General features: G+C 40.5%; 1 protein-coding gene across 2 annotated transcripts in view; it reads right to left on the bottom strand.

The window, feature by feature from the left end:
* Positions 1-22,176, bottom strand: part of stk32c (serine/threonine kinase 32C) — a 102,938-nt gene that overhangs the window by 46,256 nt on the left and 34,506 nt on the right. For both annotated transcript variants that reach the window (XM_005735117.1, XM_005735118.2), the window contains exon 3: positions 10,289-10,344. In XM_005735117.1, the coding sequence (XP_005735174.1) occupies positions 10,289-10,344 (56 nt within the window). The remainder of the gene's footprint in view (positions 1-10,288; positions 10,345-22,176) is intronic.

Here is a 22,176-nt window from a genome sequence, read left to right as displayed (position 1 = left end):
ACTACAAGGCTTGCAGCGAGGAGAAAAAGGTTGGGTGTTAAATTTAGTGGGCTCAGTCAGGAAGCTGCAGATTTTGTGTTTTCTAGGTCAGGTAAGTGCCAAGTCGGCCAGAAGCCTCTAACTGAGGCACACGGGTGAAACATGGACAGAGAGGGAAACATGGACAGAGAGGGCCACTGGTCCAGAGAGGGATGACGGGGGGGGGAAGAGAAGGAGGGCAGCCTGTGTCTTTTCTATTAAGTTCTCCAGAAATGTACTGTATGTTAAGGGCTGTGCATTCTCCATTGCCTCAGGTTAATGTTCAGCTCATGCCTGTTGTTGGTAAGAATGATTTAGAAAGACGTGCCTAAGTAAAGGGTAACCCGGAAACGTGCAAATGCGCCCACTCCCTTGCACCAAACACGCTCCTCTCACCCACGTTTCATTCTGGTAAGAGTGCTTTGAGTGAGTCGAGAGAGGAAAACACAGTTTCAGGGTCGGATAAACATGTCATCCTGGGAGAAGAAAGAATAATTTGCACTTTCATTTGGTTCATTCCACTGGATGTCTCCTGCTCCACAGCGGCTGCTGTCAGCCTGCAGGAAATGAACGTGCTTACTGAGCTCGGCCATCCATTTGCTCAGCTGCGGGAAGACGGCAGGCATGACCATTAATACCGGACTTCTCTGAGGCTTAGCTGTGCAAAATGAAGCTATGTGATACAAGCAAAAAAAAAAAGAAAAAGAAAAGAAAGAGGGATACATTTTCTTCTCTAGTATAAGAACAGTCTCAAGTACAGATATAAATACATATAAATGATGGCACTTGCAGCACAAGCACACCTGCATAACAACACATTATTCTAGCAGACTGAGAGCGCTTCGCTCTCCAAAGGAAATGATTTGCTTTAGGCATCATTTACAAAACTCTACAGAAATGTATTAACTTTTCAACATGCAGTGCTATCTTCAAAAGCCCTATTTGTCTGACTAACACCTCAAAAGTTCAGTTCATCCTTTAAGGGCACGTTCTGCATATCTGACTAGCTCAGTCAGTGAACTTTTGGCGCTGTGGCTACAGTGACAGTAGATAAAGGATGTACGTGACCAGTCAACCAGTTGGTTTCACTACTTTTTTTCAGTCCCATTTATCATTTAGGAATAAACCAACATATTGGTTGAATGTTGGTATCGGTCACAACTGGCTGTGTTGAATGATATCTTCATATCAACATATAAGATGGAATTGACTGCAAGTGACTGATATTTATCAAGTGTGTCACTTTTAAATTTTAAAAAATCTGATGAACAAAGATGAAAATAACAATGCAGATTAGGCTGAGCCTATCGTCTGAGCCTAAGGACGATTTATTTATTTCTTTGCCCATGAGTAAGTTTGCTAATAACGATGGAGCTAATAGAAGCAGTCAACAGAAAAAGTAATAATAATAGGAGCGCTTGTTTTAACAGCAGCCTTTTTCATCTGCGAGCAAATGCACCCAGCTCACAGTGCGCCCAAATGTAGCGCTTCATTTACGCAAACTCACAACAGAAAGAAAAAAAGGCAGTAGCCTATGTTCAGAAAAAAAGCATTTGTACATGGACAGATAAAATGCTCATGCAAGTTAGTCGTGCTCGCACTATACGTCTGCATAAGCGGCACACCACTTTGGTTACGTTCTTAGGTTTCCTCCGGTTTAAACATGCTCCTTTAAACCTCTTTCATCCGGTTTAAAGCCAAAGAAATCCCAAACTGGCAACTTTATTTTTGTTTTTGCAAGTAGTTCGTCCATGTTTGGACTTCTTCTGTGTTGTAAATGCATGAATCAGTCCGCCCATCAAAAGGTCTTGTTGATTATTGGACTGACGATTGTCAGTTGGAATATTTTTACATATCGCCCAACCCTAATACATGCCCTATTTTACTAATGTACAGACCAGCTAACTGTTGGTTCTAAGATGTTCTGAAGCGCTGACAGACAGCAGCCGCTGCCTCTTTGCGACAGGAAATTGCAAACAAGCAAATCAGTGTGGTTCTATAGTGATTTAATGTAGAAAGATTAAAGTATTGTTGACTGCCAAACTAATTAATCTTTCAGTTCTCGTCATGAGCCATATCCATGGGACTGCTATGACAGAATAAATTTAACAAAGAAATGAAAGCACAAGATTTTACAGAAACACAGACAAAAGCTGTGGATGCATTTAATCTGGATTTGTCACATTAAAGTGAAACACCGGTTGTCCTCTCAGAAACGAGAGAGGAAAAAAATAAAAGAGGATCTGTGCTGAATGCACTAAACTAAGAAACACTTTACATACACAATGATAAACTAATACAAAAATTGTAAAGACACACTTGCCTGTCTGTGCTTTCCTCTAGTTTATATAAAACAGACGTTTGAAGCCGTTCGTGTATGAAGGCGAGGAAATGTAAGGACCACATAATGAGGATTACATGCATCAAAGAAGGTAATGGAGACCAAAGATGCACAAAAAGGGCCTGAAGGCTCATCTCCACTATAGGTTTACTGAAGCTGTTTGAGGTGTAGCTGAGTGCTCCGTTAAGAGTGGAAATATCTCATACATATTCATCAACATGATATAACTCGCAGTTTGCCATCTGCTATCTTGTTATATATCAAAACAAGAAACATACACTTTATATAAAACATGGACGTAGCCATCGTGATGTCATCCACAGTTAAGTCCCCTTATAAGCCTGAAGCTTGGCCATACCCTGAATAACTGTCCTTCCTGGCTTTTCTAATGATGACCTTTAGTTGCAAAATGTACTTCATAATTTATTCATCATGACCTGAAACGAGTGACTGAGCCCATAAACTCATCGGGAAAATGTGGACAGGGCAAGAGAGCTGAAGGCAGTTTCCAAAAGACTTCTCTAGTGCTTTGCAACCAGAGAAGTTTCCCTCTGCTGGGAGTTTAAAATAAATAAATAAATAAACACAGGCACTTCGCCTTTGGCTTAATTTTTCATTCTCGGCGGCTACAGCTGTACGAACATATTTGGTGGAGTTCACACTTGACATTTTGGCCATGTCAGTTTGGAGCTGATGCCACTGTTCAGGAAATTTAAATATCAATTAAGCCAGCAGTCACTATCCGCTCTTTAAGTGACTTTCGGGTCCAAACTACTCTGCGCTTATTAAGGCCGTTGTGTTTTTAACATTTTTTAATGCTTTGTATCTTGCTGTATTTAATCTGAACAAGCCCCTAAAAAGAAGTCAGTGATCACTGTTGACCTTTCTCTGTTTTTATTACCGCTGTTCAATGTTAAACCTGATAAAGCAGCCACACCGATCACTTGATTAAAGATGAAAGAATTTAGACAGCTTTTAACGCTCAGTGATGCCGCAGTGTTCGTTTGACTTTGGGATCTGAAGCGAAGTTTGGACCCTGAAACGACCAAATGATGCCAGACTTAAAGACCAGATTAAGTTTGGGCAAGCCCGTAACTGAAAAACAAACGAAAAAAAAAAAGGTGCTTTTCAATGGTTTTCCACTCACACCACTGCCAAAAATAATGGATTAATCCTGAAAAGTCAATGAAGGAATGCTTTTGTTATTATGAAAGTAATACCAACAATAATCCAGCAAAGGAGAATTTGGACTTTTATTAAAAGTGAGTCTGTAAGATGTAAAACTGATCGCTGTTTTCACTGAGAATGTGCGATATACCTAGTTTGCTACCTTTGTTAACTACAGGTATTTGACATCATCATAATCCTGACTGGTCACAGCTCCAGTCCTCTCTCTAGCTGAGGTGTCCTTCTCTGGGCAAAAGTAACTTAGTTCCACATTCATTCCCTTGTGAGACCGACCGCTGACTGACCCGTCAGTATTACAAGCTTTCACAAAGGCATTGATTGATTGATTTGTGTTGGTAAGCCCTGCCTACGTTAACTGGCAGGCTTTCTGCTCTTACTACAGCACATAAGCAGTATGCAAACATCATGCTGGCAGACTTGTTATTTCATTCTTATTTCCAAGCTGACAAAGACAAATAGCCTTTAGGATGATGACTAACCACTACATTTGACAAATGGGACACAGCATCAGCTAATGCAGCTGCAGTTACTGTGCTGCCAACTTCCCCCCCAAAATAAAGAGCAGTACAGAGTTACTCTGTTACACTAAACTCTGTGGCGAACAACTCAACAGTTTTGCAATGACGACACAAAGTATCAGTTCATATCTCATCAGGTACTGGTAGTTTGGAATAAGCAGCTAGTCAACTCTAAATATGGAAAGTTTTAAATCAATTTCAGATCACTTTGTTCTGGTAAATGTGGTTGAGCGCATCCAAAGACTAAGAAAATCAACCCCTATAACTCCTTTAACTACAAAGTCAGCTTCACACCCTTCTTTTGGATGGTTTGTTACTTAATTTTGTCATACTGAAGGCACTCACACCTAAAAATGTCAATTTATAGTATCTTCAAAGGTTGCAAAGACATAAATATCTTAAAGACTCTTATCTTTCCTGAGGTCCAGCCTGAGGGCACGGCATCGCTGATCAAAGGACACAAAGTTTGCAGGCAGAAGGAAAAACTTATCTGACCTTTTAATGTCAAATGAGAATTATTTGATCGCAGATTCTTATCAGTTTTAATCAGAAAATGTAACCTTATCTGAAGAAAAACGCTGGCTACTGTCACAGTTTTGAAATCCATTCTCCATGCTTCTGCACAGATATCACAAAAATGTGGAGGTGGAACAAAGCTCTCTCTCCTGTTTGTAGAAGGTACATAATGATGCTGTACATGAGAATACTGATACTTGTGTTATTCTCTGGGGAAGAGTGGTTGGAATGATAATGAAGACAACCAAGAATTTAACCCTATTATTAGTAGAAATGCAGCAATACCCAGAATACCCTGATGATTAATACGTCTATGTACGAAGGCACACTTTGGCAAAGTTGGGCGGTGATGAAATAAGATTCAGGCTCCAGCGGAGAATTTAGAGGTCATGACAGCTTTCTGGCTCGCAGCAATGCTGCCATTCTCATTTTCTACCCTATAAGTTATATTTTGTTGGCAGGAATGTTAATATTAACGCCTCCAAATGGCCTATTTTTTCTTTTTTGGATTTCACAATCTGCTGGTCCATTTCTTGTAGATAAAAAAAATATGGTTGAAATCATACCGTTGAAATAAATAAACCAGGGAATATCAAGCTCTCTGCGTGGTATGTTAAAGCAGCTATTCCAACCATATGGCCCCGTCTTCTTCTTCTTTATGTTGCTGTGCAGTGTAGGTTTACTCGGTGAAACCTATAGAGGTGTAGTGTAACGGAAGAGCGCGCATTTCTAGGCTAATTGGTTGCCGAGGGCTATGCTGTGGCTGAGCTGCAAGATGAACTCTGCAAAACCAACTTTCATCGACGTAAAGATGAGAGTTAGTTTTGAGAGGTGCAAAGAAGGGAGGGATGAGAAGTAAAAAGCAGCTACTGTCAGTCTTTAGAGACAGGAGGACTGTTTGGCCGTCTGGGAGCCCAACGGAGGTTTAAAAATACAGAAAAAAGTTGAAAACGTTGAAGGCTTGATCACCTCCTGACCTTTCCATAGATATGATGAGTGTCACAGCCTCTTGCGGTGTCAGTTTCCCTCATCTCCATCTCGTTTTTACTCCCACTCATTTCCAGCAGCTGTCTCTGTTCGTCTGCCTTCCCATTTCCATCCTAATGAGGCTTTATTCCCACTGAAGCATCTGCACGGCACAGGGAAAGAAGACGCAGGAACCGCCGGCTGAGTTCATCCACAGCTTCTGACCTTCTCTGTCTCTCTCCATCCACCTCTGTTCTATCTGTTTAGATGTTTACCTGTCCATGTGACTGTTGACATTAGGAAGCTGTCACTAAACTGCTGTCACTGCCAATGACTGTCATGTCCCCCTCGAGTGTTAGCCCCCCTCCAGAGCTCTAAAGCACAGGCTTTAATAAGCCCAGCAAGAGAAATGCCAGCTTCCTATGCAGCCTGAGCTGAGAACATTGGAGTGACAAAGAAGAGGGGGGCGAAAGTCTGATGCACACAGGGAAAAGTTAGAGAGGAAAAGAGAGAGCAGGAAATTATTCTTACTCTTAGGACGTATATGGCCCAACAGGCCTAGCCGTCATGATACAGATGAGCTACATCCTCCTGGAAAGCAGCTACCATTACAGTCTCCCCCATCTGCTGGAAGGCAGATGCTTCAAAACAGAGTGAGAAGTAAAGAGAGACGGCAGGAATTCAAACAAAATTAATGCCATATTTTATCTTTAATAATCCTATATATTTATATATTTATACTTTACCAAAACAGCTTGTTTTTGTGTTTTTTTAAAACTACCATCTCTCTTAAACCAACTTGAATTGAACAGTGAGCACAGCCACTAGGCATTATGTAACAAAAAGCCAGGGATGGGAGGGAGGGAGACGGTACCTGCACTGACGTTTAAAAAGAAGGAATAGGAGGAGGAGGGGGGGTGGAGGTGGTGGAGCACTCCAATGGGGGGAAACAGCTTTCAGTAAAGCTCAGTCCAAAGCACTTTCCTAATGATTTCCCTGTAACATTAGTCCTCGAGGACCCCGTCACAGCAGACTACTGTGAACGGCACCAGACAGTTAATGAGACAAAAACAAGAAGCTCTTACAGCCAGGAGGCTGCTTCCAGATGAAGCTTGATTAACTTAATTGATTATCTGTGAATAAGTCTTGAGCCTCTCCTCAGTTCTTTATATTTTGCCTGTACTGAGCCAGATGATCTTCTTGAGCAACATTTCTTTAGACTTTCTGAAGGTTATTTAAAGTTTTTCTTTGGACATTGACTGCTTTTTCACCCATTTTCAGTCAAGTGCTTGTACTGATCACTTCCAGAGCAAAATTTTTGGTTTCCTTTTGAAAACCACTTACAAAGCACACAACTTAGCAAAGAACCAATTTTAAATTGTATTGTTAGTGATTTTGTTACTAGCACCCTGTCACAAAACACACCATTTCTTTGGCCTGGACAAGTAGGGCACAGAAAAAAAAAGAGGACAGGCCGAAAAATCTATGTACACCAGAGGAACAGTACTTGAAATTCATAGCAAACACCTGACACAGGACCTGAAAGATGCACCTGGTCCTTCAGTTGATCCATCTAGTGTTCACCAAAGCCTCATCTCATGGTATCAGTGAAGGGTGGCTGTCAAGAAGCCATCATCAAGGAAGGGAAACAAGGAGAAAAGGCTGAGAGATGCCAAATTACACAAGAACTGGACTAAAATCAGTGGCAGCAGGTCAAAATTTGACATTTCTGGTTCAAATTGCTGGTAAAATGTCTACAACCACCTGTAAAGCTCTGTACTGTACAGCTCTGTCATAGTTTGGGTCTGCATTTCAGCCAAGGTGTTGGGGATTTTGTCAGAATTGATGGAATTATGAACTCAGAAAAGTACCACCAGACTTTGATGCACCATGCAATACCATCTGGAAAGCGTCTGACTGGCAGCAGCTTACTAAACACAACAAAACACCATCATTCATGGACTGACCTGAGCCGTGTGGCATCATCTTGGCAGAGAATAGAACAAAAAGGCAGCTAATATCGAAAGAAGAGCTCTGAATGTCCTTAAAGAAGCCCGGAGAAGTATTCCTGAAGACTACTTAAAGGAATTCCAAAGAAAGGTGCCTAAGAGAGCTCAGGGTGTGCTGAAGATAAAGATGCTCATACCTAATATTGACTCTCAAGCTCATTATGTAAACTCTGTTTTTGCCTTTTATAGTGTATTTTCATGTACGTTTTCCAAATTTTAACTGATGCACCCATTTCCCATTACCCAGCAAGTTAAAAATAAATAAGGTGTGGCTCAAACTTTTGCACAGTCATATATTTCACACCTATAAAATGTTTTGGCTTCTGATAAACCTTTAAAAGCACTGACCTGCTACTCCAACTATCTAACTGTTTTAAACAACACGCACTTACCAGCAGTTGTGTTGCGTTTTTGTCAGGTTAGCGGCTCGGACCTAAAACAGCCCTACATTATCTCTAATTCAGTTCTGGACCCAAGCTTTTATTTGTACTCCTGTACTCGGGCACAAATTAGACTTTTCAGGTACAAACTGTAACACCCAAACCCACGCTGTCATTGTGCCAGGATCAGTTTACATTTTCAGACTGCAGTTGTAGCAGCGGCTACGCTCGGAGAATTTTGATGCAGGATCTTTGGCTGCCAGCAGGCATGCCTCCCTGTGCATTTTTTATTTTTTATTTTTTAAACTGGTGACTGAAGGTAAAGGTTTCACCGCGCATCTGTCAGCTGTCAATTAGGGCACTTTAAGTCCCAGAGTGCGATATGAGTCCTTGCGGTGCTTAGTCAGGGGCAGAGCACGTCTTCTGTAGTAAGAGTCAAAGTGGTGTCTGCACAAGCTTTTAAGCTAGATAACACAAGGAGGAGCTCTTATAAAACAAGAGTGAGACTGAGAGGCCTGCTGCAAGAAGATACACACCCAAGTGCTGAGATTGTAAAGATGAAAAGTGAGCAGAGGAAAATGAGCGTTTCAGGAGAAGGTCGCGGTTTCCTCTTTTTCCCCTCTGGCAGCCTCACAGCAGGAAGTTATGAGGTAGCCCCAACCTACCTCACATCTCCCCGCTGTGCAAGAACGAGCTCAGCAACACACGCATTCTCTCTCTTTCTCGAGTGCATACGTGCACATCTACAGTGCTGCATGCCGATGAACCCATTTTCTTGGAGCACCTACACAAGCTGCAATATACAGATCATGTTTCACAGCGCTACAGCGAGAGGCAAACACCTCCCTCTGTTTGTGCTTCATTCTAGCTTCTCCCTTCTCTTCCCAACCACACACACCAACACCTTTCTCTTGTGAATTTTATTTTAATCCTTAACATAAAGACAGCTATAAATTAGGATAACCAAACCTGTTTTACTACCTCCTACACCTCCTCCACTTAAGTGTGTTCAACAGGAAGCTAAAGGTTGGTGCTGTTAAAGTGTTCAAAAAAAACAGCAGGAGCTCGGTGTGAGGCCACAGTGGGCCAAAAAACACACACAAGATGACCTCCAGCGAGGACAAAATGTATCTGGACGTCTCTGTGAGCATCTGTCTCACTGTGTAAATGTAGCACAGTGTCTGTGCGTGCATGGCTGGGGAGAGATGCAGCACAGCTGAAAGCCGGCGCTCAGACGAGGACCCGGTGCATCGTCCGCGTCTCATCTCAGCCAGTTTACTTACAAACTCTTTAAGTTTGAATTTTAAAGCCGACAATGTGAATGAAACTTATTTACATGTGGCGTTCATCTCAAAGAAACTAGAGTGAGTGTAAATTGTTATTCTAAAAAGATAATGCTTCCCGGCTTACTGCGGATCCACTTCAGTATCATAAGGGAAGTGACAGCAGCTCGAGGGAACAAAGCAATAAGTAAAAATTAACATAAATTCACATGGTAATGTATTCAGCATTGGGCAATGACTTACAGAGGGACATGTTTTTAGAGGGGAAAAGTGTTTTTGTAGAGAGCAAAGAATTTGCACAGGCGTGCACAGACACAAGTATAATGAACAAATATTAGCAGTGATATTTGGGATTTAAAATGAAGATAAACTATTCCAATCTCTGGAGCCCCAATTGTGTATCTCACACACACACGCCCGCCTGCACGACCGCCCGCACACACACACACACACACACACACACACACACACACACACACACACACACACACACACACACACACAGTCCTGAATTCATTACTGAAGTCTCATCCAGACGTTCAATTGGTACACAAAAGAATTCTTCGGCAGGAGGCAAAATAAAAGGCCCACAAGTTAATCCAAAATGACTGTTTTATCAACAATGGCCACCAACGGTGATATTGGCACCTGTGACAAGGTTGAAAAGAACTGTGGGTAATTTAGTTTCACAAAATGCAGCGTGCACACACACACGCCAAGTTCTCCTCCTGCCTCTATTCAGCCCAACCGCGCGATGACAAATAGAGCCGCAGAATTGTGCTACTCTGTAATTAAATTGAGACGTGGGGTCAAAATTCCCAATAGATTGAGTGAGATGAAATATAAATTGGCTCTCCTCTGACTTTATAGAAATAATTACATAAGCTGCATTTATAACTGTTATTAAATGAGCAAAAAAGGGACGGCTCTGTTAAGCAGCATACGAGAACTAAAGTGTAATCCCAGCACATTTAGCTTAGTTTGCTCTGATTCTTTAGAGATGACGACTGTGGTGGGTAATTAAGGGCAAAGAATATACAAGTCGCATGAAAATTGGAGACCACATTACCTTTCCAAAGCTGCCCTTCCCGATGGCCCGCAGAATCTGGAAGTGGTCAAAGTTTACTGTGGAGAAAATGAGAAGCAGTTAGTGAGAACGTGTCAGTTTGAGTTGAGCTATAAAACAGGGAACATGACATGTACGGCACTGTGCAAAAGTCTTGAGCCATCCCTCATTTCTTTATTTGCTTCCAGGGATCCGGACTTCCCTGTAATTTTTAAAGTGGTATTAAGGAATAGCTCTCCAGGTTTTTAAAGTGTTTCTGATTTTTAATCCAGGGCTTGTATTTGACCAGTTTTTGTCTGTTAAGACACGTCACACTAATCTATGAAACATTCAAACATAAACACACACCTAAATCACAGAAAGGACCAGAAAACTTAACAAAGAACCAATTTTAAATTGTATCTTTACATATTTACTTGCGGCCTATTGCAAAAAAGCAAAACCCCACATAATTTGTTCCCACTTCTTTAGTTGAAGAATGCAGTTAATAACACCGTTAACACAGACTGACCTGGCAAAATACAAAAAAAATGAGGGGGTGGTTCAAGACTTTTGCTCGGTACTGTATGAGAAATGGAAATCCAGACTCTATGTGCACTTCACAATGTATTGGTGCACTTTGGCAGTACTGTGAAGATTAAATGTTTTTTTCAAAGAATTAAAAAGTAGGAGCACAGTGGGAGAGAATAATGTGTGTGTTGGATAATGAAACATGTGAAAGATGGAAAAGTAGAAATAATGAATCACAACAGTCAAAATGTGAAAAAGCAAAAACAGTTTCCCTGGAGGATCTGTGCAGTGACACACCGTCACAGTATCGACGATTAGCAAGCAAAACAAAACCCCAGAAATAACATTTGTTAAATGAAGACTTAGCTAAACTTTTTTAAACTTCACATCTGAATAACAAATAACACACGCAGCACATAGAAACAAATATCTAAAATGAGTTTGATCTAGATCGCAATAAAATTTGACACGCTTCCATAAGTTTTATGATCGACTTTTACAAGATCAAATTTGAGCAAGTAAAGACATTTCACATGAAGACCAGGAGAGTTGTATTTCAGAAAGACATCCAGCTCAGAGCGCTGACTCATTCATCTTAGGTTTTTTTTCCTATTTCAATATGCACAGTAACACAGCCAGATGTTTTCATTCATTGCCACTGGAGCAGATGCATGTGTGTGTTCTGCAGACTGATTGAATCCTTCTGTACGCAGCTTAAAATGAGTCCTGAAGGACATGGTTGGATGGAAGTGGTGAGGAAGAGTGTCATGTTTTTTCCTCTGTAATAAATAAACAAAATAATAAGCACAAATATTTTTGTTTTCCAAATATATTATTTATGAGCGCTGAACGTATGTGATCAAGATTAGACGATAAATACAAGATTAATTTCACTATTCTGGTGTATTTCTACCTACCTGACTCATTTTTGAATTAAATGAATGCAACATGTGAGACTAATATTTGTAATCAGATCTTAATTTATGCAATTTTAATTCCAAATTATCCATCATAGACCCCAGAAAAAGCATAAATAAAAAGAACACCCAATCCATGATATTAAAAAAGCCTTGATCATTAATAGCAAGTCTTTTTAATATTAATCAATATGAGTAAAGTTAGCTTAAAGGCAAAAAAAGCCAAAACCCTTGTTTTTCAGGCAGAGGAGAAAAAGAGGGGCTCTGTGTAAGATAAAGAAGCATTTTTTTGAACTGTGAATTGTGCAAAGCTACTCTAGTAGAGTCCAAGAATAAGAATATCATGTTGGAAATGAAGATGAGGATGATCAAAACGCATTTCCTCCAACAAATAAATGCTATGGAGAGCAGAGCTGCTTCAACATTTAAAAAAACAAAACAAAAAAACCAACGTCTTTGGCTGAGCACAAACACAAGCGCTCAGGAATCCGATTAACCAACAACAGACAACAGCCAAGATTTGTTTCAACAACTCAGAGTAAAGAGTAATTAGCTAACACTGAGTAACTGTTGGCCAGTAAAATCAACATTTGCTAACTTTCACATTCAGCAGCTCATTACGACACTTAAAATAAATCTAATTAAGACATTTAAATGTTGGTTGTATTTTCCTTCCCGATGCATGTGACAGGTTAAGACTTACATCTCCAAATGTAGTGGAACTGATTTGAACCAGAGGACTCAGCCACACTGTTACCGCATAAACATGTTTACCGATGAAGGTAAACCAGATGCTGTCCTGACTGTGTGGCTAAATTCAGTGCTGAAAGCATCAAACTAATTGAATATGATTAACTTGCTATGAGAGGTTTTAACTCCACGTGTGACTTTTTCAGGGTCCATTTTCAAACTTGGCCAGCACAAAAAAGGATGCATATTTCACTTCGCATCACCTCAGTAAGACCATGTATGTCAAAGGCCAAATTAATAAGTCTTCTCATCAGATCTTGATGCTTCTTTCTTGTGTGACACAAAAAATAGGAGGAGACAGATCTTGGCTTGTGTTGTTTTTTAAGTTGATTCATTCAAAACTAACTGTAAGATGCTTAACTACATTGCAGTCTGTGTTGCTGAAGTCCTAAATTATCACCTTTAAAGTGTTTGTGCTAATAACATCATGTACAGTAAGACAGGCACATAGAACAGCACTGACTGGGAGAGGCTTTGAACAGATGACATACTCGGTTCAATTCAACATATAAGACTTGAAGAATGCACAAGCATCTTTCAAAAACCTGTTAAATCTATCATCTGTGATATTATTATATACAATTATAATGTATTGTTCATCTCCCTTAAACAAACAGGCAGCCTTAAGGTATGAAATATTCATTTGTCTACTGTTTCAGTGGCTGATAGTGTCCCACAGGCCTTAATGTGAGTTTGAGGCAATTATGTTTAAGTTGTTTAACGATAAACAGATTTTGAATGAAAGCGAGGGAACTTCGGTAGCATAAAAAAGTCTATATTCTTTGTGTCCATATGGATCAGCCATATTACCATTATTTCCCCGTAAGGTTGCCAAAAGCACCAAGTTAATACTTGAAAAAACTGCAGCAATACACAAAAATATAATCAATATTCTATTTATTCGGTGACAACGCCGCTTTTAGCCTTTAATCAGAAAGCCTTAAGTTGGCTAGTTAAGCATCGGGCTAACGTTTAAAGCGTTCACTTTGGGGAAGTAACTCGCAATACTGCTACTGCTGTGTAGTCTTGGTTAAATTCACAGCATATTACATAAATTACCCTGCAATAACTAACTGTTATAATAGCGGCACCGTATTGCATCACACTGAGTACATTTCAATCATTTATCCCGGAGTTTGCTAGCTAGCAAAATAATAAAAACAATTCCAAAATTAGCATGTGTAACGTACACGCTCGAGAAAATTATTTACTAGCACTTACGCAAACTCCCCCATTGTGAAAACGTACAAATCCATCTTGCAGACTCCTTGTATTTTTCGTTTTCCAGCAAACACTCATTAAAACGGCAACACCGGACACGTTAGTGCACTCACCCCCGACTGTTCGGGGAGGGAGGGGGTCACACATTGAAGAGACAACGTGCAGAGCTACAAGGCAGCCCAGGCAGAGAAATGCTGGTTTTAGACTTCTGTATCTGATAAGAAAACTATTCAAAATCAGAGAGTGATTTATGGTGAATGAAATACGGTTACAGTTTCACGAAGTTTTAAGCACCAAATCCAAGATTCTTCATTACTTTATACAGAAAGTCTTTATGCTGGTACACAAATGAGCCTCGAAACTGCAAACTGTCACTGCGAGGCAGAGCTGTGGTGGTAATAAGGACAATGTCAAGCGCAATGAAACCTCTGCACAAGCATTTTCCTGACAGGAACAGATCCATTATTACTATTAATATAAGATTATTTCATGTATCATAGATTATCATCACATATTATTGTTACTTCCTACATCCACCTATGAAAGTACTAAAGAAGAAGCTGAAGGCTCCAAGATAAGCTCTTTGTCTATAGAAAGGATGTAGCCCTGAATTTATGAGACAGGTAAAGATACCAAAATACAAAAACAGATACAAAAAACTGCACGAAAATGTAAATGTAACATAAATATAACATTTTTATTTTTTTTAAAAATAACAAAGTAAATAAACATAAAGATTTATAAAAATATGTACAAAAAACAAAATATGTAGCCAAAATACCAAAACCACAGAACAAAAGAGAAATACGCACTTTTCTAAACACTGTACACTGCCAGGTTTCCTGTTCAAGGTTAACCCTGCACGTGCAGACTCCAGCTGTGGTAATGTGGGTGGATGAAGATGGTCACTGATGGACCTCCACCCCTGCCTTCTGGTCATCTGTGTTACTGATTAAGACTTACCTCTGCTCTGCGCATGTGCATGTGTGTGTGCGCATGTGTAACAGCAGGCGTGATGCCAACTCATGCAGCTTCTCCTTATAAGTCACTCAGCACCCTCTCCGTGTAGACAAAGAGCAATAATGGGAGAAAAAAGACACAGACTGGACTCCTCCAGGCAGACCCATTGCTAACCAGCCTCTGAGTGCTGAATGAGAAGGCAGGCCCCCGCCATGCCAGGTGATTTCAAAGACAAGGGTGTGTTTTCTGTAGTTTGTCTGGGAGACAGTCTGATACGCTCCCTCTGTACATAGCTAATCCCCTCATATGGCACGGCTCAGACTGCACCTCAGGTCCAAAACACAGAGGCACTGTAGCATGAATGTAGCTCTGTGCAATATTAAAAAGGATAAAGAAAATGAAATAAAAATTTAATCTAGCGCAGTGTTTTCATAGATTCTCCAGGTCTTTCTCCCAGCGAGAGCGATGATTCAGCTTCTCATCTGGGTCCTGTGCCAGTATAGCATATACTAGCAGATGGATAAACAGGTTTGGAAATCCCTTCCCCGTACTAAGGTTTGTGACATCAGAAGTGAGGAGGCTGTCTGGCAATTTTTGTGCCTTTACCAAAGTGACGTTCCAATATTCACACCTGCTCCAGGCCTGCAGAGGCGACAAAGTAAGTTGTGCTTGAACTTTTCTTTCGAGGTCTCTTCTTTGATTCTCAAACTTTTTCCTCCACACACTTTCACGTGGCAACATAATGAGTGGCTTCCAGGAGAGACTCGCCCTTTCAAACTAATGATTCATCAATAATGTTTAGCCAGAATTGCAGCATCTCAATACACAGCATGTCTGTGCTCTGGCACTCTTTGAGTCAAAAGATCTAACAGCTCCAACCAGATGTTTTGGCTGTGCTCCAGTTGTTGTTTGTTGGGTAAAAACTGGTTACTCAAAGTTCATTATGAGTTTGTTTTGCTTTGTAGTTTTAATTGGCATGTTTATCTCTGTTTACTTCATACAGCTTAATAATAGCATGTAGGTTGAACGCCACAACTGGTTGTCTTAAGGTTGACTTAAAACAAAGAATAGAAACCAAACTGTGAATGTTGGGAGTTAAATTAACTTTAAGGTGATTGGCTGATGACCAAAGCACATCATAGTTTGGAACCATTTGCATGTGTATATGTTAGTATGACTGTATGGTTGATTTGAAAATGTAAAGTTATTTTTAACGTGTGGCTTTTATTCAAACTCTGAAGCACTTTGTAACTCTGCGTTTGGATTTGCGCTACAAATAAGGGTCCATCAAGTTATGAATCCATCAGCACATCCATCCATCCATTCGCTTCCGCTTATCCTTTTCAGGGTCGCGGGGGCGCTGGAGCCTATCCTAGCTGTCATGGGGCGAAAGGCGGGGTACACCCTGGACAGGTCGCCAGTCTGTCGCAGGGCTAACACATAGGGACAGACAACCATTCACACTCAGATTCACTCGCACATTCACACCTAGTGGCAATTTGGATTATCCAATTAACCTATCCCCACAAACTGCATGTCTTTGGATGGTGGGAGGAAGCCGGAGTACCCGGAGGGAACCCACACAAACACGGGGAGAACCCTGGCCTGATGGTGGAATTGAACTCAGGACCTTCTTGCTGTGCGGCAACAGTGCTAACCACCGTGCTGCTATCAGCACATCCATGATTCCTATATCACCTTCCAAAGGTGCTCTATTAGACTGAGATCTGCTGACGACAGTGGCCATTAGAGTATACTGAACTCACTGTCGTGTTTAAGAAAACAGTTTAAGATGATCTAAGATTTGTGACACGGCACGCTGTTCTGCTGGAATCAGCCATGAGAGGAGAGGTACACTGTTCTCATGAAGAGATGGACATGTTCAGCATGTTAATACTAGTATTATTGCTACTTGGTTGGTACTAAGGGGCCCAAAATGTGCCATGAAAATACCCCCCACACAGTGACACCACCACCGCTAGTCTGCACAGCTGACATAAGGCAGGATGGATCCATCCTTTCATGCTATTTATGCCAAATTATGACCCAACCATCTGCATGTCAGAGCAGAAATCGAGACTTACCAGACCAGGCAACATTTTTCCAAACTTCTCATGTCAAATTTTGAGAACTGTAGCTTCAGTTTCCTGTTCTTAGCTGACTGGCGTGCATGGTGTGGTCTTCTACTGCTGTAACGCATCTGCTTCAAGGTTCAACATGTTGTGCAAGATGCTCTTCTGCATTCTTTGGTTGTAACAAATGGTTGTAGGAGCTACGGTTGCCTTCCTATCTGCCATTTTTCTCTGACCTTTGACATCAATAAGGCAGTTTTCCCAAGAGAACTGCCGTTCACTGGATATTTTCTCTTTTTGTCACCGAAAAGTCAACAGATCAGCAGTTTCTGAAATAGTCAGCGCAGCATCAACAGCTTTCTCCCCTATTCTGATGCTTGGTTTAAACTTCATCATGTCCACATGCCTAAATACACCAAGTCGCTCCCATGTGATTGGCTGATTAGATATTTGTCTTAACAAGCAGCTCCGTACATGTATCTAACAAAGTGGCTGGTAAATTTACCTTGTGTTATGGCTCCACACTAGTAAACTTGGTCTTCTTTCCAATTTAACATCAGTCAAAAAACATGAAGGGTTATGAAAAGATTAAATCAACTGTGAACTTCTCCTCACAGGGTTCATGCTTTCACCGAAGACTTGAGTAAACGCTGAATCTGCCTCCAATAAAAGGAGGCCAACCTTCACACGGCACTGAGACACGCTGCTGGCGTGATGTGTCAGATGCTATTCACAAATGAAACCTAACAAATATTCATTCAGCATCTTAAGAAACGATTTTACGCAGTTCACCATGACACAATCAAAATCATCCACCTCCACTGTTTTTCTTTTTAAGTTTGTTTTTTGGTAACCATCGATCTATGTACCCAGTATCACAGCACTTCCTCGAAGTATGAGTCACTGGGTAATGGGAAACGAAACAAAAGTCCCCCCTCCTCCTCCTTTTATCCAGCCTGGTGAAAGGAGCTGCTCTTTAGATAAAGGGGTAAAGGACTACAGGCCTTGTTCCATGCTGAGGGGGTAATTATTGTGGACATAGCCGTTCCTGTAACCATCCCTTCATGCACAAGGCTGAGAGAAAAGAATTGCAGAAGCTATATAGGTCACTGAGGCTTTAAATCACAACATATAGTGGACCACCACTACGCTGGCTAAGGTAAAGTGCCAGCAGTTCAGTCAATAAATGGCTATAGTATAAATATCCACGCTAACATACATCAGGGAGCTTTTTATTTACTTGTGAAATGTAATCAAATTCTGTGTAACCAACTATTCTAATGTGATTTTAATGAAAGTACTTTCGTACTACTCACAGTGAGTGTCCTGCACTTTTGTATGCACTCTTCAAGTGTTTGATTTCTACACAGCTCCCTCAGCGGGTGTTGAAGCAGATGATTAAAGGACAGAGGACATCCATTCATTAAACAAACAAGGGAACTCTTCACGGTACATCCACACGACACAAGAAAGGCTTCAATTACCTTCATCTACTCTATGATGACGCTTGGGAAAATTATCTTAAAATCGATAGAAGACTGCTGGTTGTATTTTCAATTTGTGCCACGTCACAAGTGGTACTCCAGAGAAACAAGCAAGATGATGGTGAATGAGGCTGGTTTCTTTTTTTTTTTTTTAAAGTATCTGCAGCAAACAGCATGCTGCCTCTATCTACCGCACTCAGTTTTCACTGGACGCTGCACAAAAGACAACGGTCTTAGTGAATGTTAGTGAATGGACTTACTATGGAGGTAATGACAACATCTATTCCTCCTATGGGGGCTGTAAGCTCCTGAAACACAAGGATAATATGCTGAGCAGGCTCCACAGGGGTCCTCGATGGGGGGATTGGCTCCTGTGGAGGTGTTGATGTTGGCATAGAACCCATGTCAGGTGACAGAGAAAGTGAGAGTGTGTGGATGTGTGTGTGGTCATATATACTACCATGCAAATCTTTGGGATAGTTTTCCATCTCTCATGGAAAGTCATACTTTTATTAATGACATGAAACGTGACTAGAAAAATCAACATCAAGAATTTCATTCGGTTTTTTCTGCAAAAATCTCACTTTATATTCTGTAGTGCTTATACTTTGATCATTTCAGCTGCTCCCTTGTCACAAGGAAGTCACCACAGCAGACAGCGCCACATGTTTGATTTGGCAAAGTTTTATTTTGTACTGCTTGCACATGTTTTAATTCAACGCCTGTTTTGCATGAACTGATTAGGAATTGGAGCCATTTTCATACAAAGTCCAGAATTTTCAGATGGGATGTCAGTTTCACGGGAAGGTGAGGCCTCCGGCATCGTCATTTCCAGACAAATTAAGCAGGTAAATGTAGTTGCTCGGCAAACTCTTAAAAACTCTCAAGTGTTTCCTAAATTATTAATCTGATACATTTCAAAAAAGAAAGAAAGTACTGCCAATGAAAGAGAAGCTACCCGTGAAAAGAAAGGCTAGATTAATCTAAAAGCCTGGAAAAAAATATTATTTGAACAGATGAAACCAAGAAAAACTTGTACTACAATTGAGGGATGAGTCTGGAGGAGGGAAAACAGATCATGATCTGTCAAAGACGGTGGATGAAATGCTATGGCATGAGCACATATGGCTGCCAGTCTTAGTTTATCACTAGTGCTTTTTGATGATGTGGCTGCTGATAGAAGTAGCAGGATGAAGGGTTTGCATGTACAAAAATGGCTGTAATTCTCTAAACAGTTAATGTAGCACTTTTGTTAAATCCCTGGAGTTAAAGCTGAAAGCCTGCACGTCAATCACATCCTAATTGTTTGATCTCAAATTCACTGTCGGTACGTACGGCGGCAAAATACCAAAAACGCGTCACTGTCCAAATACTTATGGACCTAACTGCATATATGACAGAAAATAAGAAGCAGCATTATAGAAGCACTTTAAGATGCAGATTTTGAGTTTAATGTCACAGTTAAACCCAGCTTCCACCACCTGTTAGTGGTGCACCTAATATAACTCTAAACTCTGCTAATGGATGTTTTTGGCAAATGCACCCTGACTCTTATGCTTTAATGCATCTAAGCTTGAAGCAGACATTTTCTAACGCCGTTTTCTTTCCTTGTTTTCATCTTAGCCCGAGCTGTGAAAGTGCCCCATCACCTCAAGCTATATAAGGAGAAAATGAATATGATTTCAGCCTCCAGAACCAGAGCTGCTCCATATAGCTCATCTCAGTCCACAAACACCATCTAATCATCTGTCAGCGTGTCTTTGCCTTTCCGTCACTACTGATGACATTCAGAGAAACGCTGTATCGCTTACTACTCTGCAACATGGAGCGTGGATCTGTTCTCGCACCTTTGTTGCTCCAGAGCAACTTCAAAACAAAAATGAACACAAAAAAAATCCAATAACCTTGATGGTAGTAGCTCGGGGAGCTTCATACAAGCTCATGAAAAACTCCACTTGTTTCTATGATGGTTGCACTCAATAGAATCAAACTGTAACACAGAGGATGATTAAAGCAAAAACAGGGAAGGTGAAAAAGGTGAAAACGAGGAGGGCACCTTCCTGACCATGATGGAAAATACATTATGCAATTAGATCATTAACCTTGCTAATAACACACCAGGAGATAATGAGTTAGAGAGACAACTTTCAAAGCTATTTTCTTTAACTAGGGTTTTATTAAAGGAAAATCCAAAGCAAACTGAAGCTCAGTTAAATGCATAGTTTGTATTTAACACAGGAGAGGAGGAGGAACATGCTGAGGCATGCAAACATTTCAGTAATATATAAGAGCTAATATGACTTTAATGTGCAGCACAAAGGTTTTATAGTCATATTTGGACATTAATTATAAACCCTGAGATAATGTAATCTTCTCAGAGGTTCATTATTCTTTATTAATCACTATCACAGCTGCTGCTCCCTGCATGAAAGAAAGAAAGAAAAAAAAGTTGTTGAGAGAAGGAGTGGTGGCAATCGATCCAGAGTGATGAATTATGAGTTCCACTCATATGTAAGTAACCACAGATAAGAGAGCTTTGACAGAATCAAGTATAAACAGATGCTGGGGGCTGTTTATCACGAGGGACGCAAGTTTGTGTTATTTATGAAATATCGTCTACTTGAGAAACATTAGCTGGGCTGGTTTACGGCGTCGTAGTTTCATCCTGGCATAGAAGTGTATTTAAAATGTTAAGAATGGGAAGACCTCCCATACCTTAGTCAAAAATTCCTTTTGTTTCATGTCTGTAATTATGAAAATGTTGAAGAAATGATTATCTCCTCTAACCTTACACCCCAAGCTTTCTTCTGAGAAGCACTATTAGATAGTGGAGAGAATAACTAAACACCAGTTAGGCTCAAGGTACAACCACTGAGAGGACTGTTAGGGTTTGTGTGTCCCATCATTTGTGTCTTGGATGGTGTTCAATATAACCCCAGTAGCCCCAAAAAGTTGAGACTCTGGTAAAAATGTAAATAAAAGTTGAACGCAATGAATTGTGAAGGTAGAACATAGAAGACCTATCAAATGTTTAAACTGAGACAATGTATCATTTTAACAAAACAATGAGGTCATTCTAGGCTAAAGAGAAGAGGGACCATCCAGTTTGTTATCAGCACTCAGTTCAAAAGCCTACATCTCGGTTGGTGTGGACATGCCTATTAATGCCTAAGGAACTGACAGCTTGCACCATCAGTGCTGAACAATATCTACAGGTTTTAGAGCAACAGGTCAGGGAAGGCCCTAACTTTTTGGTTTGGTTTTTTTTGTTAGTGCCATCAAATCATTTTTTTTTCTTAAATTGCTAGATTTTGTCTGCTTAAAGATTTCACGTGTTTTTTAGGTTTCATTGTGAATTTGTAACTCTCATAGTGCATTTTACAAAGCATCAGAACTTTTCTGGAATTGAAGTTGTAAATTTTTACTTTTTAAAAGACTGTTCAGACCTTTTCCCCCTGCTCCGTACAGGGAATAAATGTTTTTTAAAAAGAAAGAAAAAAAACATTGGTATCAACTTTGGTCAAAATGGGTATTTTAAAAATCTGTATCAGTATCCACTACAATTTCACAACTACTGCATTCCTTGAGTAGATACATTCATCTGCAGTGTTGGGGAGTAACGGAATACATGTACCGCCGTTACGTATTTAGAATACAAAATATGAGTAACTGTATTCCGTTACAGTTACCGTTTAAAAAGGTGGTATTTAGAATACAGTTACTTTGTTGAAATAAATGGATTACACTGTGGTACTTTCCTGTTTCATTTTGTCGCGGGTCAGGACTGTTTGGGTTTGTTTGACAGCTACGATCTGTTGTTCCAGGCGGCAGCATTACGGTTGCCATGGTTACAGGGCGACGCTCTCTCTCTGCGACTGTGTGTTTCCTGGGTGAGAGAGCGCCTTTTCGTTGTTGTTGTGCTAAGCTAACAGGCAGAATGCTACAAGCATAGCTCTAAAGAATGTAGCATCATGTTC

This window comes from Pundamilia nyererei, unplaced genomic scaffold, assembly GCF_000239375.1.
Source record: "Pundamilia nyererei isolate P.nyererei 1_Seehausen unplaced genomic scaffold, PunNye1.0 scaffold00062, whole genome shotgun sequence".
Lineage (NCBI taxonomy): Eukaryota > Metazoa > Chordata > Actinopteri > Cichliformes > Cichlidae > Pundamilia > Pundamilia nyererei.
Note: the sequence above shows the minus strand (reverse complement) of the source record. Positions and strands in the feature narration are given on the sequence as shown.